Source organism: Haliotis rubra, unplaced genomic scaffold, assembly GCF_003918875.1.
Source record: "Haliotis rubra isolate DU_JTF1 unplaced genomic scaffold, ASM391887v1 Scf493, whole genome shotgun sequence".
Classification (NCBI taxonomy): Eukaryota; Metazoa; Mollusca; class Gastropoda; order Lepetellida; family Haliotidae; genus Haliotis; species Haliotis rubra.
In genome coordinates, this window is record NW_025767183.1 from 17,196 (window position 1) to 38,633 (window position 21,438).

Below are 21,438 nucleotides of genomic sequence, written 5' to 3' on the forward strand. Positions count from 1 at the left end.
AAATAATCGAAGTAACGAGAAAATAATAATAATCTTTAAAAACGAGAACATACAATCATGCACAGATAAAATGGTCGAAGCAACGAGAAATGGAACTGTAAGAGATCTGTTACGCTACAAAAGTGGTAGCATTTTGCTTTCGTAATGGAGTATACAGCTATGGTTGACTTTTCAGGTGCTCAGGGGTTTACAGTCGCATGGCCATCTCATGATTCCGGGCGTCCATAAGACACACACGGTCATTACATAGCAAGACTTAGCCTTGATTCTGCTGGCGTACAGGAAAACATCAACTTTCTAAACAACCAGTGAAATTATTTAATTCAGAAGCACATAGCCTTGATTCTGCTGAATCAGGTGAAGTAGGAAACCATCAACTATCTGAACAACCAGTGAAAAATAGCATTTCAGAAGCTTTTACAAAATTAGTTAAACTTCAGATACTTGAAGATATGCGCGCTACATCTAAACGACACAGAACGCGCTACATCTAAACGACACAGAAACTATTATGTCTACAAATACATCACTTTGTCCCCGTGGGGAGTTCTGGGTAGAATATGTCTTTATTAATGCATGCTGGAGGTAGGCGTCGTAATAGGTCGGGTTGTCGGGCGCAGAGACATGGCTGATCATGTCGACGGCATAGAACGTAACGCCGGTGTGTCAGAAATCGCTGGTATATTAAACAACAGAAGTGGATATTTTTAACTGGATACAAACCTATTAAAAGACTCATATATCTAACGTTGCTTACAAAACTATTAAAAGACTTAGTATTTTGAATTTTGTTACGCTGCAGTTGACCAATTTCAACTAAACTACCTGTAAATGACGTCATACAAGTTATACAAGTTGCTAAATCATTGGCGACGATCCTCGCCATCAGTGCACTCTGACATGCAGTCATCTTGCCACCCGGTTCTCCTGAACTTGCTCTCATTGCAAGCAAGGTGCGCTTGTCTTCGACACTTTACATAAATGGGTCATATTTGTTCTTCACTCATTTGCCTCACGTGTTTTTCCAACATTTCGCAAATGCACTTATGTTTATGTGCTGTAGGATGCCTGTCCACAACAGATGTGTCAACACTGTCACCAAACAGAAAGTCATAATTTCTTTCAATGAGAGAAAGTATGTAACGTTTTCCAGTGTTTCGTGTCCCTCCCTGTAATTAAAAAAGATGATTATTACCAACAAGCAGCACAAATCACAGTTTATGAGTGAGGTAGATACTGATAAATTCTGCCATTAACAGGACATTCATAGAATATCAAACAGTTAAATGCTTGGGACAGGCAAAAGATATACCACCCACGCAATAACTTGATGGGTTGTGTTTGTTTGTTTGTTTGTTATTGTTTAACACCACACTCCAGCTATATGACGACATTCTGAAAATAATCGAGTCGTGACCAAAAAACCCAGTGATTGACATAATGAGCGTTACTATGCACACTTGGGAAACAAAGACATGCATCAACCAAATCTACGAGTCTGACACACCCTTTAGTCTTCTCATACGACAAACATTACATGAAATCATATGGGAACGAATTATATAATACAAGTGATGGTATTTCACGAGTAATTAATATTACTACATAGTCTATGTGTCCTTATAATGTATAATGTATGAATACAAATATGCAAAATAAAATATAAAAAGTGCCGAACGACTTTTCACACACATCCCAAATATGGTCACCGTTGAATTGTTTTGAAAATCACGTTAGAAGGCAAACGTTTGTCTGCCTGTCATTCACCTTTTGCTCATATATCGATGGAACAGTACGTTTTAGTTGACATTATGTCATTATATATTGCTACAAAACAATAAATCTTTATTAACTATTCAACTTTACGCTTAAACACCGTACACACATTTTACTTTATTTTAAATTTCACTAGGGGTATGGCAGCAAATTTACATGTGCAAGTTCAGGCAAGTGGTAGACACTTATAGATTACATTCTACATACATTTACCTAACGATATGCATCATGTATGTTTTGTCTCAACCAACAGCATTATCAGATATCCACTCTTGTTAGCATAGGTAAATATATATTTGTGAATCAAAGCGGTATCTGAAAAGTGAAAGTTCTTGATCAGTCAGTTTCCTTTCAGGATGTATCAACACCTCGAAGCATTCAAACGTTTCTGTAGACATGTGTTAGACAAATTTGGAGCATCGGTGGCAAAATGAAGTCCAGTGCCATTCCATATTTTCTCTTAAGCCATTATGTCATGTGAAAAATTGACCTGCCGTTGCAAGTGTTTGTGACTGATACGACGTTAGGGGCAGACTCAGCTTTTCGTGTACACCCTCTACCATTGCTATTTCACTGTGATTCATAAACACATGATTATGACGTTGACACATGTTTGACACATGTCGGTTATACTTTCCAGAGTTTTTTTTTTTACAATTCCTTACCTCTTCGCCTCTGTCTGGGACTGTTTCACCAGCCTCACGTGGTCCGTCAATGATGTCACATAAGTATTTCTAAAACGGACACGGCAGGTACCAGATTACAACTGACAGTACATACCAAATAGGGTGTCACATATCCGACACCGCATACCATCCTAGCATAAGACATTACAACCGACGATACACACGCAAAACGAAGACAACCATTAAAGGGTTCTGGAAACGATGCTACAGAGGAAGAAAAAAAAGAATCGATGATGCTGCTGCAGATGATTTCCCAAAGGATACGTTTGGTTGACATTTTCTTGATTTATAGTCGATGAGGATATTTGTTTCAAAAACACGCTCAATAGAATATGCTCGCAGTCGAGCTCTCAATCTCTTTTCCATCTGTAAAAACGAAGACACACAGACAAAATGACGACACGCATACAAAACGACGACACGTATACAAAACGACGACACGTATACAAAAAGACGACACGTATACAAAATGACGACACGTATACAACACGACACGTATAGAAAATGACGACACGTATACAAAACGACGACATGTATACAAAACGACGACACGTATACAACACGACGACACGTATACAAAACGACATGTATACAAAATGACGACATGTATACAACACGACGACATGTATACAAAACGACGACATGTATACACCACGACGACACGTATACAAAACGACGACACACATACAAAACGTCGACACACATACAAAACGACGACATACAAAACGATGACATACATACAAAACGACGGCACAAATACAAATGACGACACGTATACAAAATGACGACATGTATACAAAATGACGACACGTATACAAAACGACGACACGTATACAAAATGACGACACGTATACAAAACGACGACACGTATACAACATGACGACACGTATACAAAACGACGATATACAAAACGACGACACGTATACAACACGACGACACGCATACAAAACGACGACACGTATACAAAACGACGACACGTATACAAAAAGACGACACGTATACAAAATGACGACACGTATACAACACGACGACACGTATACAAAACGACGACATGTATACAAAATGACGACACGTATACAACACGACGACACGTATACAAAACAAGTACATACATACAAAACGACGACATACAAAACGTCGACACATATACAAAACGATGACATACATACAAAACGACCATACACATACAAAACGACAACATACAAAATGAAGACACACAAAAAATGACGACACATACAAAACGACGACATAATACAAAACGGCGACACATACAAAACGACGACATACATACAAAACGACGACATACATACAAAACGATGACGCACATGCAAAACGACGAAACACATACAAAACGATGACATATACAAAACGATGACACACATGCAAAATGACGACATGCATACAAAACGACGACACATACAAAACGACGACATACATACAAAAAGTGGGCACATACAAAACGACGACACGCATACAAAACGACGACATACATACAAAACGACGACATACATACAAAACGATGACACACATGCAAAACGACGACACACGTTAACCTTTTGTCACACATATCAAATGCCTCCGTGTCATCAGCGGTATTTACAGAAATGAAAGGTTCCATTCTAATCACTATTATATCAAGCCAATTTGATACTCACCATACATGGTTGTAGGTCGTAATACGTGACATCCAACTGAAGACAAGGTTAAGGCAAGTCATATGACCAATCATAATGAAGCTGGTTTAAAAGTGGGTTCCTTTATCTGTTCAGTATTGCTTTTGAATAAGTAATTTGAGCTGACAATACTGAGATGAGTGCACTGCCAAAGTATGAAATGTTTTAGATAAGACTGTATCTATGATTTTCTGTGACCTATTTATATACATTTTACAGCTATATTCCCTGCACACCAAAACGAATCTTTTTCTGTGGATAGTCAAGATTAGGTATTCGTTTGGGCTGACATTTTTATATTACAACCATTAAAGGGTTCTGGAAACGATGCTACAGAGGAAGAAAAAAAAAGAATCGATGATGCTGCTGCAGATGATTTCCCAAAGGATACGTTTGGTTGACATTTTCTTGATTTATAGTCGATGAGGATATTTGTTTCAAAAACACGCTCAATAGAATATGCTCGCAGTCGAGCTCTCAATCTCTTTTCCATCTGTAAAAGAAACAAGTAAGTACATGAAACATTACGTTATGAGAAGTAAAATATGGTGTAAGGCATGGTGAGTGAATAAGTTTAGTTTACGCACTTTTAGCAATCTTTCACAATATCACGGCGGGGGACACCAGGAATGGCAACCATGGTGACTTGTGCACATGAGCATATCCTGGTGGAACAACACAAGGTTGCCTTGGTGACTTGTGCACATGAGCATATCCTGGTGGAACAACACAAGGTTGCCTTGGTGACTTGTGCACATGAGCATATCCATGCGGAACAACACAAGGTTGCCTTGGTGACCTGTGCACATGAGCATATCCTGGTGGAACAACACAAGGTTGCCTTGGTGACTTGTGCACATGAGCATATCCTGGTGGAACAACACAAGGTTGCCTTGGTGACTTGTGCACATGAGCATATCCTGGTGGAACAACACAAGGTTGCTTTGGTGACTTGTGCACATGAGCATATCCTGGTGGAACAACACAAGGTTGACACAATTGACATGGCATCAATGTATCAGGAGACCTTGAGAGAGCAGAAAGAAATGGACATCGAGTATAACATTATAGGTAAAAGGCACTGTGGACGTGCCTGGTAGCAAGGCGCTGGATTTGATATTCAGTATTAAACGTCGGCCGATAGTCCGTATAATGTGTCAAACTGTCACAAGCGTGTCACTGTCTGAGTGCAGTATTCTTCAACGGAGCAGTTAAACATCTTCAAGTGGCATTTAGAAGCTGGTATGATGAAGAGGTACACTTTTTATGGATAGACAACAATACGATGCTGTTATTGCTAATGCTAGTTATTTGTATATTCTGCAACGTTCCGTATGTTAAACCAGGCATGTATGAGTGTCTTGTACGGTGGCCTAGTGGTTAACACAAGAGTCTTGAAATCCAATGTGCTAGGGTTGAAATCCAGCTTAATGGTAAAACATTTGCAAATTTAACCAGCAAGTGTATAGACTCACTTTCATAATTGATGATCACATGACCTAACACTTGCAAAAAATTGTTCACGCAAATACTCTTTCACTGTACTATCCACATAGTCACCTGGCTGTGTGCAAACCTGTCTGTAAAGCAACACAAATGTGAGTATTTTAATCACATATTTAGAGGATTATATGTTATTTAATTATCCATGTTATACATGATGTCTTTCCTCTCATACCGCCTCCGTGGTGTAGTGGTTAGAGACTTTTCCCGATGACTTGAGGACAATCCTAGACATTGCACTCTGTTTAACTCAAACCTGAGTTCTAGTCAGAACTGATTCTTTCAATCCTTGACACAACTTTGTCATGATCCGACAATGACTTGTGGAGGGCTAGAGGATTATATTGTATTTAATTATCCATGCTATACTTGATGTGTTTACTCTCACTGAAGATCTCCGTCATTGATCGATCGTGAGTAAACAGTCATCTGTATAAAGGTATTGCCTACTTATTTAATATTGTGTACTTTACATGATAGTATACTTACCTGTCTGCAAAGAACAGACAAACAACTAGATTATCACCGAAATAAATGTAAAACCAGTAATTAAATCTAAAATATTTTAACAAGGAATGACAATACAATATAAAAACAGGCTATAGATTGCCAACAACTAAAGGTAGATCACCATTCCAAGGGCCATGGGGACTTACAGTACATTTGCTTCCAGCATGGACCCTAGCTTGATTTACACCATCCCTTCAGCCGTTAGCAATTTAGATAAATCTAGCCAGACATTAAAAGGACACATATTCTACGATTAGAGTAGTGGAGAGTTTTAATTTACTTTGAATGTTTTGGTACTTATGTACCCTCTCAGTGGGACAATAATTTAACAGTACTTTAACCCCATTTGAGGATACTGCCACAAACAATCTCAGTTGATAATCTAAACTTCCAAGCATAAAATATTTATCTATTTACAGATCATTTAACAAATCTATTTCTTTCAAAAATCCTATAACTAAATGAGGCTGATATTATTAAAAAGATCCTCCATAGGTAGTGATTTGAAATAGCTATCCCTTGTCAACGAATAACGAAAATTGTTATAATATATAATTGGTGTTATATATCCCTGTCGATGAGAGACTTGGAGTTGTGTTCTTGCATCTACAGATGTAATATAGTAGATGCAGTTAAACCCCATTCCGCCCCGCATCTTCTTTACACCAGAAATGAATTTCACAAATTGTACCAAGATAGGGAATCAAACCCAGGTTCTTGGCGCGACGTTAACAACTTGGCTACCCACAGCCTCCTACATAAACTGCCGGGCAAAAGAAAGTATAGGTCCATTTTCATTATCAAAAAAGCAAAGACGAAAGAAGATATGTCCGTGCAATATATTTTATAAGATTCCGGCGTCATCCTCGCATTCTCCATGTAAACAGACACAACTCTTATGTTTGACTCGATTGTCAAAATCTGTGTCGACAATTAATGTCGATAGCACAACACCGTAGATTCTACCATGATTCCGTGAAATATTTGCATTTGATTGGACAATCAATAAAATTAGACACCAACAATCTGGATTGAAAATGCGTCTGATTTTGTGACCGCTTCACTTCAAACGTACACATCACTGCCTCACTACCTCAGCTAGGCCACCAACATGGCTAATATCAACACAACACACGTGACGGATATGCTAATAAAATATTTATTAAAACTCGGAAAATACAATTGCATGATCTTTTCCTCCACAATTATTAGGGAACCTCACTATAACATTACCTTCTATTATAAAAACATTCAAACTCAATTACAATGTACGGCCCCAACCATAAACAAACAATATCTAACTTATAAATCAGAAAGCCTTCTGAAAATACATCCTTATTTATACAAAACTCACAGCAAAGCGTAAGTAAAATTTGCCTACCTGGTAAACGGAATATTTATTTTTTGTCTCCGTTTAGAATGGTTTACACAGCATAAAATATCCAGTACGTTTGAAACTCTTCTTTTGCGTCACACCTTCCACACTTTTTTGCGGAAATCCGCAAGATAATTGTCAGGCGAAACCCTGAATTTATGCCACTCATTCTGCATCATGTCCCGTTGCATCGTTCACAAAATACATGTAAAAAATTGAACCAACCGGAACTTTGCTTTCTGCCAGCTTACCCGCAAGGCTGTGACTGCTGGTGATCCATGTTCGTACGGTTTAAAATACGCTTGGCCACAATCCTGTCCCAAATGATGAAAACGATTTCCAAGGAATCCCAAGTTAGTTGCATTTGCACAAATCATTGCGTTAGGCTACGCGTTCAGTTTCAAATCAGTGAAATTTAGAGACTATCAATTCGGTCTAACATTCATCGAATTTCCAAGCACAGTACGTTTATCTCCTAAGTATGGTCTGAGTCAATAACGTGTATGACCTCCTCCCATGTCAATAGATACCCGGATATGTCTTCTCAATGACGTTAGCAGGTACCCGTTGCCATTCTTCTCTAAGTGCTCGTTCCAGCTCTCGTCGGTCTTGTGGAATTTGCCGACGGCGTCTGATTTGTCTATCCAGGTGGTTCCATAAGTGTTCAATCGGATTCATGTTTGGTGAGCAGGCTGGCCATGGTAAAACATCAAGGTTGTCGTGTTGTAAAAAGTAACGAGTTGCTCTTGCAGTGGGAGGCCTCACATTGTCATGTTGAAAAATGATGACTTGTTGATTGTGTACAGACGGCAGTGCAACTGGCTGAAGGACTTGATAAATATACTGACGAGCGTTCAGATTTCCATTTATGATGACCAGAGGTATTTTTACATCATCGATGATGCAATCCCATACCAAGACACCACCGCCACCGTAAGGATGGACCTCCCGTATACATTGAGGTACTAAACGCTCGTCTGTATACATGTTCCTGCCATCTGTCCGGTACAGACTGACGGGGCTTTGGCGTTGCAGAAGTCTGGACACAGCCAGCCGTGTGCAATTGAACAAACTCGCTATGTGGACGTACGTCACACCTATGTGGGCCATCCCTACTGATCGCTCTCCTTCTTCCTGGGATAACCTTGGCATTCTCTCCGAGTGATTTTATGTACAGTGACATTGCAGTGTTCGACAAGTCCATTTATACTGATTTTGTTCACACGATCTTTTCATGACATACAACTAATACATATTTTGCACGTGTTTCATGTTTCTAAGAGTCGGGGCCACAAAATGCGTTTTGGTAATTTGTTTCGTGCATCACGAACATTGGCAATCGTTACCTAGCACATTTACATCAAATTTAATGGAAAACGTCAAAACCGTTACGATTTGAAAAACCTGTACTTTCTTTTGCCCGGCATTTTAGTTCAATAAAGTCGCATGTACTTACCCGCAAATGTATAGCACGGACCAACAACACCGAGGGAAATCGCGAGTATGAGTATAAGGAGGGGTACATAAAGAACCTCATATCCCATGCTTATTCCTGATGCTACGGTGATGAAGACAATTAGCAGTGACAATGCAATGCAAAATATAGTGCTGCCAAGCCAAACGCCGAAACAAGGACAAGGAGAGTGGATGATGGAATAGTACTTCATGCAGATAGAGCTGTTGGCAATATCCTTTGCACCGTAATAAACTCTCTCAGCAAACTGAAACAAACGTAAATGTGTTAAAGTCCCAGAAATATCAGTCACTGCTTCCAAACAAACGAAAACCCGAATGATTCATTGTTTTCAGTAAACAGTTTGCCCTTTTGTTGTATGGATTGTTTCAGTAACTTATGCGTTTACGTACTTCTGCTGCTGCTGCTGCTGCTACTGCTGCTGCTGTTGTTGTTGTTGTTGGTTTTCTTTGTTTGTTTGTTTTTTACCGTCGCACTCAGCAATATTCCAGCTATATGGCGGCGGTCTGTAAATAATCTGAACCAGACAGTCCAGATCAACATCATGAGCATCGATTGGGATACGATGACGTGTGTCAGCCAAGTCAGCGAGCCTTAGGGTTGACATTTGTTTATTATATCTTCTTTTTCTTTCTTAAAAGGTCACTTTGATTTGTTTTCATTACATACTTCAATCACGTTTGTTTTGTTTGTTGTTTAATGCCGCACTCCGGCCACACTCTTGTTTTAGAAGCGTTTGATGAAATACTCGCCAAAACGTCAAGAAGACATGTAAAGCGAAATGCGCGTGCAAGTAAACGGAAAAGCATGCAGTATCAATCACTATTATCAAAAGGCACACGTTGTGTTTAATTTTGTCAATCGTTTTTGCCTGAAACAAATTTGATCATGCCACGACAGAGTGCTGCCAGTCGAAACATCGCCACTGGGCAGTCATAGCCACGGTTTCAACGTTCATCAGAGCACCATATCTCGCCTTTGGGATCGTTTCCTGCAGACCAATTCCGCCCAAGATCGCGGGCGACAAAAGTTACAATACAAGCCCAGGACCGCTACATCCTGGTTGCACACATGCGTCATCGTTTTGTCACAGCTGTGGTGACTGCACCACGCATCCCTGATTTGAGAAGAATTTCCCACCAAACTGTCAGGAATCGATGGCGTGAAGTGCGGATTTGAACAAGAAGGCTAGTTGCCGCCCCTGTTTTGAGAGACTTCCATTTGGGAAAATCGGAGAAATGAATGTTTGACCTCTAATTGCATTCGACAGGTCTAAAGATTCGGTGAAGGCTGTGTCATGGTGTGGGGTTCATAATCCAGCTCACAAAGATCTCATTTAGTCGTGGTTCAGGGGAGTTTGACAGCAAATCGCGATCGGTACATCAACGAAACAAAGTCCTTGCACGTTACATGCTTCCTATTATGGCGAACTGATCATGTTTTATTGGCGAACCATTGAAGCCATTGAAACTACATGAAATAAATTCTTCTGGCTTATGCGCTTCCTTTTTCAAGAGTGTATATGGTGGCGGTCTGTACATAATCGAGTCTGGACCAGACAGTTACGTGATCAACATCATGAACATTGATTGGCGCAGTTGGGATATGATGACATGTGTCAACCAAGTCAACGAGCCTGACCACCCGATCCCGTAAGTCGCCTCTTATGGCAAGCATTGGTTGCTCAAGACCAATTCTAACCCAGATCTTCACCGGTACTTGAAACTTGTAATAACAGGTTATTTGTCGCTTGTAAATGAATAAATACCCGTAAGATAATCCATAATGTCTCAGTAGGTTATACAGTATATCTCTTATCTGTTAGCAGCGTTCGAAATACCTGCCTGCCCGACCGCCCGGGACGGGTTATTTTCAACACGGACTGCCAGTTTCTAAAATTCACCTGCCCAACGGTCTGGTTAAAATTTAGACATGTATATGAAAATATTTTGTGGGCAGGTATGTTTTTGCCAGGGCTGGCAAGCTTTACATCTAAACATCCCTGTGGTCTGGCTGAAGTTTTTGGGAGTTTCATACCCTGCTGTTAGTGTTACAGTTTTAGCTTTGCGTTATGGACTGCCATATGGACATATGTTCTGAAATAAACTTTTAGAATATGTTTCAACACCTATGTTGCTCAGTTTAAGAATCAATACAATAGATGTATCACTAAATCAATGCAATAGTTGTATCACTAAATTCAGTTGAGAGTCTAGAAAGTGCACGTGACATGTACATAATGTGCATGATATCTTCAGGTTTGTTCAATATTACTCGGTCACTCAATTTACTTATTACAACATAACAACATAAGTCAGTCAGAAAGATTGCTTTATTTATGATCAACCGTGAAATTAACACATTTACAGTTCCAAAGGAATATCAAAATGATTTTGACTCCATTACATGTATACACTTTTAGCTGTATTTGAATTTCCTCCAGTCTCTCTTCCCCGAGTAGATAGTGCATGGACTTTGTATCAAAGGTGTGCTTCTGTATGTGTGCAGCATTTCCAGACCAGTTAGATGTTCTGAAAGACCTATCACAAGCCACTGCCGACTAGTATGGTCATGAACACTGTCAGATCAAGTTACCATGGAGATGAGGGAATGGTTCATTATATAGCATATGTTCATTCGGTTCATAGTTCCAAAAATCGATAGTTTGTATAATACTGTTTATTTATTTTTTCACCAATCAATGTTTAACTCGTCCACAAATAAACTTTAGGACATGAAGTTTTACATCAGTTTAGAAGAAGGAAATGTCTTTACAACCAAGTGGATAATTTTAGATAACGGAGACGTTGAGCGCGATGGTGACCACGCAGCATGGTCCTGGCTCTCAGTCCAATCTCTCTCAATCAGTTCCGTACACTTTGACCGGATATCCTCCGAAGTCCAGGCACCCTGGCTGCGGAGCTCTCATCCGTGGCAGTACGATCACGCAAATGTAGTACCCGGATGTACCGATCTTGAGCCGCAGTGGTGACTCGATGTCTGCTATAAGGGGACGGTCATTTGATGTACATGTTTGGTTGTAACGAGCTGCAAGCAGTGATATCGTGTTCAGACTAACATTCAGACGCCTGGCAACAGAAAATTGGTAATCTCCAGCGTGCATTCTTTCAATGGCGATGGTCCGTGTCGTGAAGTGGCGTAGTGATTTGACCTTGACAAAACTAATGCCGATTTCCGAAAGTAATCTGGATTTTTAAAGTCAGACATTGCATGCTCTTTGCTGCGCAATTTCAAGTGGAAGGTGATTTCTGTTGCATTGTGGCGATGCCTCTTTAATTCTTGTAGGAAATCGCATCAAAATCAACATTTTCAGGTAAAGTCAATTTTTAACCTTGTGCAATAGTGTAAAAATCACGTTATCAACACTTTTGTTACATATTTTGACATTTGTTTGAACACATTATTGAAAATTAATAGATTTTTAAAAATACAAAACGCATATGAGTTTCTTTTTTGGGATAGTATATATATACATATCCGTTCATTCATTATACGTGTGTTCGTGATAAACATAGTTTCTGTACCTTGCTTCCAAGTTGGCGAAGCTGGTAGCGCTGGTGCTTGTCGAGATCTCGAAAAGACCAGGCTGGTTCCCTACAGATGGATTTCACATTTCTTTCTCCAACTATCTTCACAACAGTTCCATTCTTTGACCCTTGAAAATTAAGATATGATATTAATGAATATTACAGTTTAAGATTGTCGATACGACTTTCAAATATCTCGTTTTCAAACATTAAGACACAATTTCTGTTGAAAGAATTCCAATCTACACACTGCTCACATACACCCTTACATTTTTGGCTGTTTTTCCTTACCGTTATCGTTTTTCCAGTGTTTCATCATTTCCGGAACAAGATATTCAAAAGTGCCTGGAAAGAATAAGATTCAATTACAAAAATAAGATCCAGTGATCAACAGAATGAGAATCGATCTTGGCAGTTGGGATACGTTGACATGTTTCAACCAAATCAGCGAGTCTGATCACCCGATCCTGTTATTCGCAATGTTATGACAAGGATGGGTTACTGAAGACCAGTTCTAGCCGGATCTTCACGTCATATAGTTGGAATAATGAAGCCTAGCGTTAAACAACATGCAGACAAAACTATTTGTTAAACACAAATTCTAACGTAATTAACGTCTACACTTCATATTTCTAAATGCATATTTCTAAATAGGGTTTAAGTATCACTAATTGCATTTATTTCATTGAATACGCAAATGAAAAAGACTTCAGCTACATTAAATCCAAAAACATGACATGATTACAATATTTCTCAAACTAAACATTCGGGTGACCTTGTTGTCATATTCGTGGTTGAACTTTAAAATACATGAGCTAAAAAAATATGAATGACCCTAGAAACGTCAAACTAAGATACCCTCATAGATGTGAAATATGTGCCCAATGTTAAAGGTTAAGTTGATTAGTTATATATAATTACATTGTTTTGAAACTTGCAACAATTTATAATTATATTTCCTAAAAATGTTGGAAGGCGCATGTAAAATCTCTAAATCAAGCCCGCAAGACCGTCAGAAATACGTTCAGTTGAACCAATAAGAGCCGCTATGTAAACAAACACACGTGCGTGTATTTGAATCTATAACTGTCCATGACGTTATCCTTATAAAAAACCTAACATTAGGCAACACAATTCTGTCAGCTTTGTTCTTTGCACTTTCAGTTTGACGATATATAGTTTAATTATTTCATAATTTTCGAAACTATGACATAATGCCACAAACTATTTAAGTCCTCGGGATATTTGTGTCAAAGCACCGCAATCATTACGCGCGTTCTGATTACTTTGTTATATTTTCGCATAACATTCATCGAGAGGGCACGAGTCTTCTTGGAGGTTACGGAAAGGGTCTAGTGGTGACGAATGGCCTGGCACATTTTGGAGCATCCAAAACACCTAAAAGCAAAATTACATATTTTTGGCTAAACGATTTCAGGGTCTGCAACTGTGAACTTCTACCCCCGCCATTGTCTGTCCATCTAGGATTCTAATCCCTGGGTCGCCCTATATATTCTCCTTGGATTGTCACTCCGACTTAAAAGTGTTCAAATTCGCGTCCCCCTCATAAGAAAATAATCTCTGAAAAGGATTTTGTGTTTTGTGATGAATTATTGAAGGTTCAACTGAGAAATTACATTATACGTACGTGTGTCTTCGTCAAAGCATCGACGGATTTTGAAGGCATAGTCCTCTCCAGCAGGTACATCAATATAATTCAGTGTCTTCAGTATGCCTGGAAAGTTGCACTGGCTCAACATAACAGGAATGATGAGATTTTCCTTACTTTCAACAGAAATGCCAAAAGCAAAATTCCGCTCATATTCGCACCATCGGCTTTCCATGGAAGCAGGGGACAGAACGAAGACCACCTTCATGGACGACATGATTCCTGTCTGAATCAAAGCTCCCACATCATGGCCAGGAGTGAAGTCTCGTTTTGGCCAAAGACATTTCAAGCCGAAGTCTCGTTCCATGGTGTTGACCAGTTCCTCTGCCCATGCTTCTTCTTCTGGAGGGTCGTTGCTGTGGGAAATGAAAAGATGGTGTGTTTTTCCGTCTGGAAGTTGGGGGATGTCAAGATGGAGGGTGTTCCTTTTGAACGCTTCTTCCTCCCTAGCAGCTCTCTCAGCCTCTATACGACGTTGTGTCAGCTCAAAGTCCTCCTCCTCATCTTCTTCCAACTGGATCAGGGTATCGAGATCACTCGATGTGGCCATTGCTATTTCTCCAGCGTCTGCAAGAATCAGGAAATGATTTTTACCAGCAAAACTCGATGCGGCGACTGCTATATTTGCAAGAGTCCACGAATAATTTATGTGAACATATTGCGTTTAAATAACACGTGCATGATGTAAAATGATAACACTAATGGCTTGGAAGCTCACCTGTTTTCATCTGGTCAGACACATCATACAAGTGTGTGAGTGAGTAATATTTCGCGGCAATATTTCAGTCATATCACGACGAGAACAATTAATATCTTAAAAGTTCTATTTAGAAATTAAAGTACACACAGGAGATATAAAACTATTGGAGGATAACAGATATTAGATATTACCATAGAGAAGATACACTACAGAAAACAATGCAACATAAAGTGGTTTGTAGATCACAATCAACTGAAGGTGGATGACCATAATAGGGCCCATGGACCCTAGCTGGATTTAAACCGTCTTCACAGTGGATGCAGCTCTCACGCCGAAGACCCGGGTTCGAATCCCCACATGGGCACAATGGGTGAAGCCCATTTCTGGTGTCTCCCGCCGTGATGTTGCTGGAATATTGCTAAAAGCGGCGTAAACCAAACTCAGTCAGTCAGTCAGGATGCATCTCTCAACATATCTATGCTAACACCGTTTCTACGTAGATGCTTCATCCGTTACCAAGCTAAAAGTAACTACAACCAAATGATGAGAAGTATAGCTGTACATACTGAAGCATGAAGATTAGCATTGTCAACAGCTTGTAATTGAATGTAAGTGGTACATAATTAGAAGAGGCCATTAAGTGACCAAGAGCAACAAATAGCTCTGTTGATGAAACCAATAAACAAGGGTGGATGAAGTAGTAACAACGAGCTGATAGGGTGCATTGATAGATTCTATAGTTAATCTGCAGTTTGTCATAACATACTATGTATATATACTTCTCACAAACAGTGATTGGTTGTAGTCACTCTTGGCTTGGTAACGGTTCAAGAGTCTACATTGAAACGTCGTTGTTTATGTTGTTGATCGCGTTTACAGTAAAATCATAATCCGGTTCCGACTATAGAAGGCTGTGGGGTAGCCTAGTGGTTAAAGCGTCCGTTCGTCACATCGAACACCTGGGTTTGATTCCCCACATGGGTACTATTTATGAGGCCCATTTCTTGTGTCCCCCGCCGTGATATTGCTGGAATATTGCTAAACCCAACTCACTCACTCACTCATGTGTGATCACTCAAACATGTTATATTAGGGAGAGACTATCAGGCATTAATGATTGCAATATGACCAAACTGAAACAGGAGCACTTACGTTGGAAAAAAGTATTGAGCTTCCATATATTCAAAAAGGCTGATCTCAAACAATGTCCACACCACCAGCTCAAATGGTTATTTGATGTAAAAATCAAATATCTTATAAGTTGACAAATGTAATACCACAAGTCAGACAAGCACACTCGCGAACGTGCACACACGCACGCGCACACATGCACAAACACAGACGTTCATTTTTTGTGGAGTATTTTTCACTAAAAAGCGTCACGTGGAATGATGTCTGTGCCTTGATAAGATAGTGGTTGCAAGGAGAATATGATTACAGAAAACATGTATATTACATGCAGTATACAGTATATCAATTGCAATATACTGTATATCACATGCAGTATACAGTATATCAAGTGCAATATAGTGTATATCACATGCAGTATACAGTATATCAAGTGCAATATAGTGTATATCACATGCAGTATACAGTATACCAAGTGCAATATACTGTATATCACTGCAGTATACAGTATATCAAGTGCAATATAGTGTATATCACATGCAGTATACAGCATATCAAGTGCAATATAGTGTATATCACATGCAGTATGCAGTATATCAAGTGCAGCATACTGTATATCACATGCAGTATACAGTATATCAAGTACAATATACTATCTCCATACAATCGTTTTAATTGCCTAAAAATGTATAAACATACGTTGTAAACGAGCAACGAGGTATGGAACATGTGTGTTACTATTTTAGGGAGGGATATCCCCTTCGCGTCACGGGTCACGTGATTCAAAATGGCGCCGCTAATGCGATCGACTGAGATGTTTGATGACTTGTAAATATTTAGTTTTAGATATTTTAAGAAGCAAAATAGGGCGCACGTGTAGGTATAACTACAAAGAAGTCATTCATATAAGTTTTTCGTGCGCAGAAATCGTAACGAGTGCGCGAAAGTGCGACAAAGGATTTCCACCATTGCGGCCTATGGAGGTGCTGCATTGCGTTCATGTTAGTGAACGCTATGTACCTTAGCTAATGTATCGATTGAGTAGTATCGCACCTATTCCCAGAAACCTGTTTAGGTTCTGCGAAAGGTTTATTTATAGATCTGGGAAATCAAACCTATGCATTTCACTTTTGTCCATCCCGAAATCGTTACATTTGGTTAACAATCAAATCTGGCATGACAAGAACGGATATCAATAATTTTGTCACTATCTGGTCACCAATATGACGAGGACGCCTTCACCTGTCGAAGGATTCTGAGAACACTGCCTTACCCATCTGTGATGACATGTTAACAGACATCGCTTGTGCCTCATATCACACTCATTGACCTCTCGTATAACAAAAAGAAAGGCAATCACTGCATGTATTTGTAACAAAGCGCAATTCACATACCTGGTCACTGTGTCGCATGTACCACTCGTTGTCAGCAGTTGCTAGGTATTCTGAGTCTGACTTCCTAGTAATGACTTAACTACCGGACAACAACGTGAAGGACGGGCATTTTCTACTTTCTCTTTCGTTTTCACTTCACCCATTGCAAGCCGCAAGCGCTCCTACATTTCCCCTGTGCTAATAGTACCCAAGGTAGGTGTTGGTAGATTTTGTAGGGTCAAGCCTTGGTAGATGTTGCAGAGTCAGGTGATGGTAGATGTTGTAGGGTCAGGTGATGGTAGATGATGTAGTGCCAGGTGTTGGTAGATATTGTAGGGCCAGGTGTTGGTAGATTTTGTAGGGTCAAGCCTTGGTAGATGTTGTAGAGTCAGGTCATGGTAGTTGTTGTAGAGTCAGGTCATGGTAGATGTTGTAGAGTCAGGTGTTGTTAGATGTTGTAGAGTCAGGTGTTGGTAGATTGTGTAGGGTCAGGTGATGGTAGATGTTGTAGTGCCAGGCTGTGATAGATGTTATAGGGTCATGTGAAGGTAGATGTTGTAGGGTCAGGTGAAGGTAGATGCTGTAGAGTCAGGTGATGGTAGATGTTGTAGAGTCAGGTGTTGGTAGATGATGTAGGGTCAGGTGATGGTAGATGCTGTAGGGTCAGGTGATGGTAGATGTTATAGGGTCATGTGAAGGTAGATGTTGCAGGGCCCGGTGATGGTAGATGTTGTAGAGTCAGGTGTTGGTAGATGCTGTGGGGTCAGGTGAAAGTAGATGCTGTAAGGTCTGGTGATGGTAGATGTTGTAGGGTCAGCTATTGGTAGATGTTGTAGGGTCAGGTGATGGTAGATGTTGTAGGGCCTCGTGATGGTAGGCGTTGTAGGGTCAGCCGTTGGTAGATGTTGTAGGATCAGGTGATGGTAGATGCTGTAGGGTCAGGTTATGGTAGATGTTGTAGAGGTAGCTGATGTTAGATGTTGTAGAGTCAGGTGATGGTACATGTTGTAGGGTCAGGTGATGCTAGATACTGTAGGGTCAGGTGATGTTAGATGTTATAGGGTCATGTGAAGGTAGAGGATGTAGGGTCAGGTGTTGGTAGATGATGTGGGGTCAGGTGATTTTAGATGCTGTGGGGTCAGGTGATGGTAGATGTTATAGGGTCAGGTGTTGGTAGATGTTGTAGGGCCTGGTGATGGTAGATGTTGTATGGTCAGCTGTTGGTAGATGTTGTAGGGTCAGTTGTTGGTAGATGTTGTAGGGTCATATGAAGGTAGATGTTGTAGGGTCAAGTGATGGTAGATATTAAAGGGTCAGGTGATGGTAGATGTTGTAGGGTCAGGTAATTGAGGATGCTGTAGGGTCAAGTGAAGGTAGATGTTGTAGGGTCAGGTGATGGTAGATGTTGTAGCGTCAGGTGTTGGTAGATGTTGTAGGGTCAGGTGATGGTAGATGTTGTAGGGTCAGGTAATTGAGGATACTGTAGGGTCAAGTGATGGTAGATGTTGTAGGGTCAGGTGATGGTAGATGTTGTAGCGTTAGGTGTTGGTAGATGTTGTAGGGTCATGTGAAGGTAGATGCTGTAGGGTCAGGTGATGGTAAATGTTTTAGGGTCATGTGAAGGTAGATGTTGCAGGGCCTGGTGAATGTAGATTTTGTTGGGCCAGGTGAACGTAGATGTTGTCGGTTTAGTGAAGGTAGTTGTTGTAGGGCCTGGTGATGGTAGATGTTGAATGGTCAGCTGCTGGTAGATGCTGTAGGGTCAAGTGTTGGTAGATGTTGTAGAGTTAGGTGATGGTAGATGCTGTAAGGCCAGGTGTTGGTAGATGATGTAGGGTCAGGTGATGGTAGATGTTATAGGGTCATGTTAAGGTAGATGTTGTAGGGTCAGGTGATGGTAGATGTTATAGGATCAAGTGAAGGTAGATGTTGTAGAGTCAGGTGATTGTAGATGTTATAGGGTCAGGTTAAGGTAGATGTCGTAGGGCCTGGTGATGTTAGATGTTGTAGGGTCAGGTGATGGCATATGTTGTAGGGTCAAGTGATGGTAGATGCTGTAGAGTTAGCTGATGGTAGATGTTGTAGGGTCAGGTTTTGGTAGATGTAGAGTCAAGTGATGGTAGATATTATACGTTCAAGTGAAGGTAGATGTTGTAGGGTCAGGTAATTGTGGATGCTGTAGAGTCAGGTGATGGTAGATGTTGCAGGGTCAGGTGATGGTAGATGTAGGGTCAGGTGATGGTAGATGATGTAGGGTCAGGTGTTGGTAGATGATGTGGGTTCAGGTGATGGTAGATGTTATAGAGTCATGTGAAGGTAGATGTTGTAGGGTCAGGTGATGGTAGATGTTATAGGGTCAGGTTAAGGTAGATGTTGTAGGGCCTGGTGATGGTAGACGTTGTAGGGACAGGTGAAGGTAGATGTTGTAGGGTCAGGTGAAGGTAGATGCTGTGGGGTCAGGTGATGGTAGATGTTGTAGAGTCAGATGTTGGTATATGTTGTAGGGTCAGGTGATGGTAGATGCTGTAGGGTCAGGTGATGGTAGATGTTATAGGGTCAGGTGAAGGTAGATGTTGTAGGGTCAGGTGAAGGTAGATGCTGTAGGGTGAGGTGATGGTAGATGCTGTAGGGTCAGGTGATGGTAGATGTTATAGGATCATATGAAGGTAGATGTAGAGTCAAGAGATGGTTCATATTATAGTGCCAGGTGAAGGTAGATGTTGTAGGGTCAGGTAATTATGGATGCTGTAGAGTCAGGTAATTGTGGATGCTGTAGAGTCAGGTGATGGTAGATGATGTAGGGTCAGGTGTTGGTAGATGATGTTGGGTCAGGTGATGGTAGATGCTGTAGAGTCAGGTGATTGTAGATGTTATAGCGTCAGGGGTTGGTAGATGTTGTAGAGTCAGGTGATGGTAGATGTTATAGGATCAGGTGATGGTAGATGCTGTAGGGTCAGGTGATGGTAGATGTTATAGAGTCATGTGAAGGTAGATGTTGTAGGGTCAGGTGATGGTAGATGTTATAGGGTCAAGTGAAGGTAGATATTGTAGGGTCAGGTGATGGTAGATGTTATAGGGTCAGGTTAAGGTAGATGCTGTGGGGTAAAGTGATGGTAGATGTTGTAGAGTCAGGTGATGGTAGATGTTATAGGATCAGGTGATGGTAGATGCTGTAGGGTCAGGTGATGGTACATGTTATAGGGTCATGTGAAGGTAGATGTTGTAGGGTCAGGTGATGGTAGATGTTGTAGGGTCAGGTGATGGTAGATGTTGTAGAGTCAGGTGTTGGTAGATGCTGTGGGGTCAGGTGAAAGTAGATGCTGTAAGGTCTGGTGATGGTAGATGTTGTAGGGTCAGCTATTGGTAGATGTTGTAGGGTCAGGTGATGGTAGATGTTGTAGGGTCAGGCTATGGTAGCTGTTGTAGGGTCAAGTTTTGGTAGATGTTATAGGGTCAGTTGTTGGTAGATATTGTAGGGCCTGGTGATGGTAGATGTTGTAGAGTCAGGTGTTGGTAGATGCTGTGGGGTCAGGTGAAAGTAGATGGTGTAAGGTCTGGTGATGGTAGATGTTGTAGGGTCAGCTATTGGTAGATGTTGTAGGGTCAGGTGATGGTAGATGTTGTAGGGCCTCGTGATGGTAGGCGTTGTAGGGTCAGCCGTTGGTAGATGTTGTAGGATCAGGTGATGGTAGATGCTGTAGGGTCAGGTTATGGTAGATGTTGTAGAGGTAGCTGATGTTAGATGTTGTAGAGTCAGGTGATGGTACATGTTGTAGGGTCAGGTGATGCTAGATACTGTAGGGTCAGGTGATGTTAGATGTTATAGGGTCATGTGAAGGTAGAGGATGTAGGGTCAGGTGTTGGTAGATGATGTGGGGTCAGGTGATTTTAGATGCTGTAGAGTCAGGTGATGGTAGATGTTATAGGGTCAGGTGTTGGTAGATGTTGTAGGGCCTGGTGATGGTAGATGTTGTATGGTCAGCTGTTGGTAGATGTTGTAGGGTCAGTTGTTGGTAGATGTTG

The 21,438-nt window shown here is 40.7% G+C and overlaps 1 protein-coding gene across 2 annotated transcripts; it reads right to left on the minus strand.

Annotated features, from left to right (window-relative positions):
• Positions 1 to 755: 755 nt before the first annotated feature.
• LOC124291490 lies at positions 756 to 17,523 on the minus strand. Of its 2 annotated transcripts, none has more exons than XM_046728480.1 (8): positions 17,437 to 17,523; positions 14,194 to 14,781; positions 12,837 to 12,890; positions 12,543 to 12,673; positions 4,527 to 4,628; positions 4,118 to 4,153; positions 2,442 to 2,510; positions 756 to 1,169 (listed from the first exon to the last, which is right to left on the minus strand). In XM_046728480.1, the coding sequence occupies exons 2-8, from the start codon at positions 14,762 to 14,764 to the stop codon at positions 987 to 989; spliced, it is 1,146 nt and encodes a 381-aa protein (XP_046584436.1). In that variant the 5' UTR covers positions 14,765 to 14,781; positions 17,437 to 17,523; the 3' UTR covers positions 756 to 986. The 2 variants fall into 2 exon arrangements, 1 of the variants encoding a protein (XP_046584436.1); XR_006902223.1 differs by lacking the exon at positions 756 to 1,169 and adding an exon at positions 8,980 to 9,244.
• Positions 17,524 to 21,438: the final 3,915 nt, after the last annotated feature.

Coding starts and splice junctions, on each gene's coding strand:
- LOC124291490 (XM_046728480.1), bottom strand. CDS start 14,764: ATGGCCACATCGAGTGATCTCGATACCCTGATCCAGTTGGAAGAAGAT. Junction 12,674..12,836: donor ACACTGGAAAAACGATAACG/GTAAGGAAAAAC, acceptor TTAATTTTCAAG/GGTCAAAGAATGGAACTGTT. Junction 2,511..4,117: donor ACGACCTACAACCATGTATG/GTGAGTATCAAA, acceptor TGTCCGTTTTAG/AAATACTTATGTGACATCAT.